This window comes from Saprolegnia diclina, assembly GCF_000281045.1.
Source record: "Saprolegnia diclina VS20 unplaced genomic scaffold supercont1.81, whole genome shotgun sequence".
NCBI lineage: Eukaryota > Oomycota > Saprolegniomycetes > Saprolegniales > Saprolegniaceae > Saprolegnia > Saprolegnia diclina.
The window spans coordinates 9,300-16,864 of NW_008246148.1; the positions used below are offsets into that span (position 1 = coordinate 9,300).

Here is a 7,565-nt window from a genome sequence, read left to right on the forward strand (position 1 = left end):
AAAGAGGCTGGACAAAACCACCTAAGCGGAAAAGCGACGAAGGTGTGTCATCTTCGTGTCGGCTGACGAGCCTCTGGAGGTGCTCTCCTGACAGCCTCCCCAGCTCCAGATGGGAGGAAGCCGGCTCGAGATGAGACTCTGTGTGGAGGGCCGATCGCCTCCACAGCGTGCCACGTGTAGTGGCTCGTCCGTGCGTGACGTGACGACAGAACGTGTGATGACTCGTCCGTGCGTAACGGAGAGAAAAACGTGAAAAACGTGGGACCCTAAGCCTCCCTGGAGGGGGAAGGGTCGAGACACTGAGGTCCAGGACCGAGCCGGGAAAAAGGAAAGACATGCAGACATGGGGGCATGCAGACATGAAGACATGTAGAAAAAACGCACACACACATGAAACGGACGACTAAAAAGTCGGAAGTGCCGTGGCCGGGGGCGGAGAACGCGCAGGTGCAGTGACCCGGAGAGCAGTCCGTAAATGGATGAACTGCGCGACTGGCAATGCCTTGGTAAAGATGTCAGCACGTTGGGAGTGCGTAGAGCAGTATTGGATGTTGAAGATCTTGGCTTCAACGAGCTCCTTGACGAAGAAGTACTTGACGTCAATGTGATTCGTACGTCCGTGGAACGCAGGACCCCGAGATCGAGGAGGAGGTACTTGAGGTACAGACCTTCTTGAAGGCAGCTGGCCAGCGCGTTGTACTCCGACTCGGTCGTGGAGAGAGCAACGGTGGGTTGTTTCTTGGCGAGCCACGAGATGGGGCTGCCGTGAAAAAGCGTGAGGTAGCCGCTAATGCAGCGACGAGTGTCAAGGCACTTGGCATAGTCGGCATCGACATAGGCCTCAAGAGTGGGCGCTACGCGAGCTGTGGGGCCACCTAGGGTGATGCCCATGGAGCGAGTACCGCGTAGGTAGCCGAGCACGCTCTTGGTGGCCGTGTAGTGGCCAACCTGAGGTGCCGTCAGGTATTGACTAAGGCGTTGGACCGTATGGGCCAGGTCTGGCCGAGTACCGAGGACGAGGTACATGAGCGAGCCGACCACCGATCGGTACGGGGTAAAGCGCTCGAGGAATTGGGTGCGACCAGGGTTAGGTGCCGAGTCCAGAGCCGAGAGGTCTGTGCCGGGAGCAAGTGGCGTCGCGTGGTCGCGGCCCTGCAGGCAGTTGAAGCGGGACAGTACGTCACCGACGTACTCGTCTTGGTGGATAAAAATAGACCGGTTCGGTCGGTCGCGGACGACTTGCCAGCCGAGAATGGACTCGACGTCGCCGAGGTCGCGCATCGCAAAGCGCTCCGAGAGGAGGCGGCGAATCTCGTCGCCAATAGCGCGAGTAGGAGCAAAAATCAACAAGTCGTCGACGTAGAGACTGACGAAGACGGGTTTGCCGTCGTAGTTTTTTGGTGAAGACGCAGCGGACTTTGCGCGTGCGCTTGAAACCGATAGCGGTCATAAAGGCGACGAAAGTCTCGTACCAGATACGAGGACTTTGCTTGAGGCCTTAGAGGGCGCGATCAAGCATGCAGACCGAGCCCGGGTCGGACTCGCTGACAAACCCTTCGGGTTGGGTGGTGAAGACTTCAACGTCTTTGGGCAGGATGCCATTTAGGAACGCCGTTTTGACTTCCATTTGGTAGATTTCGTAGTTTTCGATCGCAGCGATCGCGAAAAGAAGGCGAAGAACCTCCATGCGGACTACCGGGCTGAAAATATCAGTGTAGTCGATGCCGGGCCGTTGGCGAAAGCCCTGGACGACGAGACGCGCTTTGTAGCGGTCGATCGAGCCGTCGGCCTTGAGTTTGCGGGTGAAAACCCAACGGGTTTTAAGAACCGTGCGGGAGCGTGCCCGAAGTCTTTCGACAAGACGCCAGATCTTGTTGCGGATAAGAGACCGATGGTCCGCGTGTGCGGGGGCGCGCCAGTGGGCGGCCTCATGGCTGCGCATGGCCTTTGCCCACGAGTTGGGGACTGGGTTGTAGTCTACTTTGGCGGTAGCCATGTTGTGGAGAGGGATAGCTCCGGGCATCTCCGAGATATCGGGAGCCACGTCGACGTCGACGGTCTCGACGGTTAAAGCGAGTGGTTCTAAGGTGTCCACTGACCTACCTGGGATAGGAGCCTCCATGGCATGCAGTGCATGGGCCACGGGGTGAGTGGTCGTAAATCGGAGAGCCGCAAGTGGGTTCGCGAGAGTAGCGGTGGGGACCGTAGGATCAAAATGGGTCACCCGAGTCATTTCCGCGAAACGGACCTGGCGGACACGGAGGTCGTCGCGTGTAGTCTCTGCCCATTGGGTCCACAAGAGGTTAGCCTCCCGAATGGTAAGGGGCATGGGGAGAAAAGTGGTGAGTGCGAAGTTATATTCGTCTAAGTTGAGGTCCCGTACTTCCTCGAGAGAGGTGAAAAGGGGCGCCGGCGCCGACGGGGATGGTGTCGGGCGCGGACGCTGAGAATGAAGATGCTGTGCTACCAACGGCGTGGCCGCAGTGGTATTGGGAGGACTAGTGTCACACAGCGTTTCGGGGGAGGTACTAGATATCGAAGGAGGGAGACGATGCTGCGCCGACGACGGTGTCGTGGCGCGTCGTGGAGCGACGACGTCCGCGTCCATTCCCGACCCCGGCCGAAGGTCTTGTGGGAACGGGCGCGAACCAAGATGATTCGGCGACGGCAGGTGGGCAGATTCAGCATGTGGCTGCCCATGGTCTACCGGTTGCGACCCACGCGAGGGTGGGCCCGGAGACAGGGACGGCACAGCTGGCCCATGCGCTGCCAGGAGAGGTTCGACTGGACCAAGAACAGGTACCGGCAACGGCAGTGCCGCAGTGGTTTGGAAACCTGGAGGAGGTCGTACATCCTGAGGCGTCGCACGAACATATCGACGCGTACCGACGATAGATGCATCGGGCGGACGTACCGCCAAGGGTGGCGCTCGCGCCGCAGGCGATTGGTCCGCCATCGAGGAGAAAGTTCTCGTATGGGGCCAGGCCGAGCGTATGTCCGTGGAAGGACGCGAGGCTGGAGGGACACTATCCGACGAGCCAGTGGCCGTGGTGTGCGCAGGCGGGGATGCCGCAGGTGTAGGCATTGCATAGCCGTTGGGGTGAATATCTGTAGAGGAATTTGTGAGTCGAGCCGCTTTAGCGGCCTCGACCGAGGCTACGGGAGGGAAGATATCCTCGCAAAAAATGACATCACGGCTCTCGACAATCCGGTGTGTCGCCGGATCCATAAGGCGGAAGCCATCGCGATTGGACGGGACGCCGATATAAATGCAGCGCTTGGCGCGGGCATCGAGTTTGTCGCCGCGGGCAGGCGTTTGAATGTGAGCCCACGCATCGCACCCGAAGACCCGTAGGTAGCGGAGTGTAGCGTGGTGCTTGTGGACGAGGTAGTACGGAGTCTGGCCGCCATTCACCGAGGTGGGTGAGATATTGAGGAGGTAGGTTGCGTGTTCAAGAGCAACGCCCCACATAAATTTGGGAAGAGCAGCATCCAGGAGGATGCCGCGGACACGAGCTAGGAGCGTGCCCATAATGCGCTCGGAAACACCGTTTTGTTGAGGTGTGTAGGCGTTGGAGTACAACATGCGTGTGTTGTATTTTTCGAAGATGATGCGCCCGAGTTTTTCGTACTCTTTAGCGTTGTCTCCTTGGAGGAGCTGAATATCGTGATATTCAGTGTAGGCCAGTTGAGCTGGCTCTGCGCGAAAAAGAGCGCGTGCATCGGCACGGAATTTGTCGTAGATCGTGTAGATCTCCGATCGTGCACGGAGGAGGTACGTCCACAGGTAGTGGGTCGCTTCGTCGATGAAGACGACGAAGTACGTGCAGCCCGACACGGTTGGGATTTTCATGGGTCCCCACATATCCGTGTGGACACGTGCTAAGGGAACCGTCGCGTGGGGTGTGCGCGACGTTTTGGGGAAAGGTTGGCGTTTGGATTTCGCTTGGATGCAGACCTCACAACTGTGTTGCGGCATGCGGCCAGTGCCTTTGTAGGACTCTAGCTCGGGATGATCCCGGATCATCGTGCGCATGGCATCATCGCCAAGATGACCAAGTCTGCGATGCAGTGGTTTCAGAACACGAAATGCACTAAGTGCAGTGTGCATTACAGGATTATCGACGTCAAGTGCGTGCGCAAGACAAATGTAGTCGGACGTCGACGCGAGCGAGGGAGAGGACTCCGTGCTAGTTGGTGATCCTACAGAGATGTGGTCAGTGTCAGCCACGTCCAAGGATGGATCAGTGACGTACGTGTCCGCAAGGAACGTGGCAGTAGAGCCAGGTGGGCCAAGCCACAGCGTGGCACCATGTTGGTGGCCATGCAGCTCGTCCGTGTACGAGCCCGTCGTGGTAGCAGTAATAGCGCGCGAGACACGCACCGCAACTGACGCCACAATGTGTGCAGCGTGCGAGTTGTCGGGGGTCACGGCGTTGGGAGTGACGGTGGGAATCGTGTCCGCATCATCCACAGCGCCACTAAAGACGTAGAGTTTCGTCGACAGCAAGCGCACCCCGTAGATCGCGCGGTACGAGGGTGCGTCCAGCATCTCAAGATGGCACTCAGCCGTCGAGAGGAAATGCGTCCGGAGACGATCCGCGAAGCCCGCGCCGACCGAGAACAGATTGAACTGCAAGTCGGGCACGTGGAGGACTTTGTGCAGAATCTGCTCGCACGGCGTAATGTTGCCGTCACGGTCCGTGGTGTGCGTCGTGATGAGGACGTCACCAATGCCGAGGACCTTGAGGCCGTGGTTGTCACCGACACGAAGGTAGGCCTCATGGGGAAGGTAGGACACAAACCAGTTCTTGTGAGGGGTGCAGTGGGCCGAGGCGCCACTGTCAACGACCCAGTCCACGGTAGCAATCTTGTTGGGCATGACGACGGTGTCGCCACCCGCGATAAGGCCGTAAGTGTCATTGACACGACGGACACCGACTTGGAGGACAGACACGGTGGGTGCGATAGTCGGAGTAGCGACCTCCGGGTCGTCAAAACAAGCCAGTCAAGAGTGGGGTTCTCATGAGACGGTGGCACAGCAATAGCGTCGAGTTGCACGAGCTCGTCGGCCGTTGGACGCACGGGCGTCGACGGCAAAGCCTCCCCTTGGAGAGCACCGGGTGCAGGCAGCACCAGTGTTGATGTGGTCGCAGTAGGAGCACTTGGAGGCGTCGCATTTGGCGACGAAGCCTCCCCTTGGAGAGCACTGGGTGCAGGAAGCACCAGTGCAGGCGTAGCCGCAGTAGGAGCACTTGTAAGCGTCGCAACCGACGATGGTGTAGGCGCCGAGTGATCGGTGGCCATCATCGTGGTCGACGGTGCACCATGCAATGTAGGCGATGCGATGATCGAAGGAGCGCGAGACCGTTGAGGTGGCTCATGCACGAGAAGACGAGAGTACTGGGTCGCAGTCATCGTGTTAGCCTGGCTATTGCCGGCGTTATCGCTATTGCGTTGATGTTGCAACGCAGCAGGCGCTGGCGCAGGCGCGCAGTACTGGCTGCGACGCAATGGCGCTAGGCCGTGGCCCGATCCAACGCCATTGTAGGTCGATGTGGAGGACTGTCGTGATGTATCGCCTCGAAGAGGTCTTGGTGACAGTAGTCGTGGTTGTTGTTGTGTCCGCCACCACGACCGTGGTCGGTAGGATGGGGTTGGCCGTAGTCCTAATGTTGTCCTGGGCCGTAGCCGGATCGTTGGACTTGGCCGTAGGCCGCAGCCGTAGTCAGGATCGCGACAGTCGTCGCGGCCTCCATTGCTACAACGGCCGTCATTGGAGCCAGTACCGTATTGGGATGCGGGCTTGTGTTGGGCCGTCTTGAGCGCCGTCACGAGAACGACTCAATGCCACGAGGCCGATTCGTGGGTTTCGTGAAGTCGCCGTTGGACATCTACGTCGGCACTGCCGAGAGGGTCGGGCGGACGGGAGCTGGCGGCGGTATGCTCGCGCCATAGGATATGGCGGCGCAGGGCTCCGGGACCAAGTCGGTGCCACCTCCGGGCGGCGGCACGAGGTCGGTGAAGAGGGCGAAAGCTCCTATGGGCGTAGAAAGGGTCATAACCTGTCAAGCTGGCACTTGGGGCAGCGAAGCACAAAGCAGAGGAACGAAGCTAAGAAGAGGAAGAGGAAGAAGAGGAGGCAAACGGGCAAGCGGGAAGCAAGCCAGAACGGAACCAAAACAGAAGTGAGGGACCGTGAGGTCCCCACGACCAATGGCCCGGAATGTATTCAGGACATTATGGGACATACAAACTACGAGAGAGGTGGGCAAAACCTCCGAGTGGAGGGAAAAACCCTAGCCTCAGGTGGGAAAACAGCCAATGAAAGAGGCTGGACAAAACCACCTAAGCGGAAAAGCGACGAAGGTGTGTCATCTTCGTGTCGGCTGACGAGCCTCTGGAGGTGCTCTCCTGACAAATACGACTACTGACTGTGAACCGCGTCCCACGACCACAAATTGCGGCCACACGGCGGAAGGGGTCAACGTGTTCCACTCACTGCTGGTCGTGCTGATCGTGCTGATCGTGCTGATCAGCCATCGGAACTGATGATGATGACTGTAGTAATCGCGAGTGAAATTTCACACACTGTCTCATCTGCTGATCCGCATTGGAAAGAATAGTAAGCAAACGGCAAACTGGGTCGGTCGTCCACACACCCCGTCGCTCGTCAGCAAAGCGGTCGTCGCAACAAGCTTGGAATGCCGCCAGTTTAAATTAGTTGTGGGAATTCAAGAATGACCCAACGATTACGAAAGAGTTGCTATTGTAGCAATGACTACTACTATGAATACCAGCACCAACGGAAAAAGCTATCAGAACTGCGCATCGTTCTCTTGGGTACTCCTGCGAGCACCATCGATACTTCGGGTATCGGCCATGTGGCAGTGGTTTGTGAACGATCCAAAGCGCACATGAGCACTGCTTGTCTTTGGGCCGACGTCCCCGGAAGCCCGAGACAGTATCATCACTCCTGGGTCACACTTTTCTTGCGGCCTTCAAGAACAAGAAGAATGACGACGCGTGCTCGTGCAAGACGGCGAGGATGTGGGGCAACCAGGTGTGGTACCGAGTACGTAGACCAAACTGGATATGCCATCACCCATATCTCTCTTGAGAGGCAAGGGAATTGGCGGCTTGGGCGGCTATCGTAGGTTGCTACTCGATCGATATTGGCTTGGACAGACGAGCTCGCCCCTTGCTATGCACGTGATCAAGCATGGTCACGTCATGCAGCCCGCGCCATCTGAGTTGCCAAACCTGCGACACTCGATATGGTCACAACCACACGCATTCGTCTTGCACACAGTACACTCTCAAATGTCCTCTACAATGTGATATTGCCGTTCCTAAAGGTGGTGCTCTGACGGCCATGGGACATCGCTCTCATAGCCCATGCGGGTTAAAGTTTGACAAGGAGCTGCTGGAGCACCCCCTTAAATGAAAATCAAGCAACAAGCAGCAATCGATTACTATGGTAGTACATCGTTGATGAAAGCTGTCGATTTCATCAACAGATACGCGATGAAATGCGATGCCATCACGAACAAAGATCACAGCGG

At 57.8% G+C, this 7,565-nt stretch overlaps 1 protein-coding gene across 1 annotated transcript in view; it reads left to right on the forward strand.

The window, feature by feature from the left end:
* Positions 1 to 91, forward strand: part of SDRG_14937 (hypothetical protein) — a gene marked incomplete at its 3' end in the record, with an annotated part of 903 nt that extends 812 nt beyond the window's left edge. Inside the window, exon 2 of the mRNA XM_008621097.1 lies at positions 80 to 91. Coding sequence (XP_008619319.1) covers positions 80 to 91 — 12 coding nt within the window. The remainder of the gene's footprint in view (positions 1 to 79) is intronic.
* Positions 92 to 7,565: the final 7,474 nt, after the last annotated feature.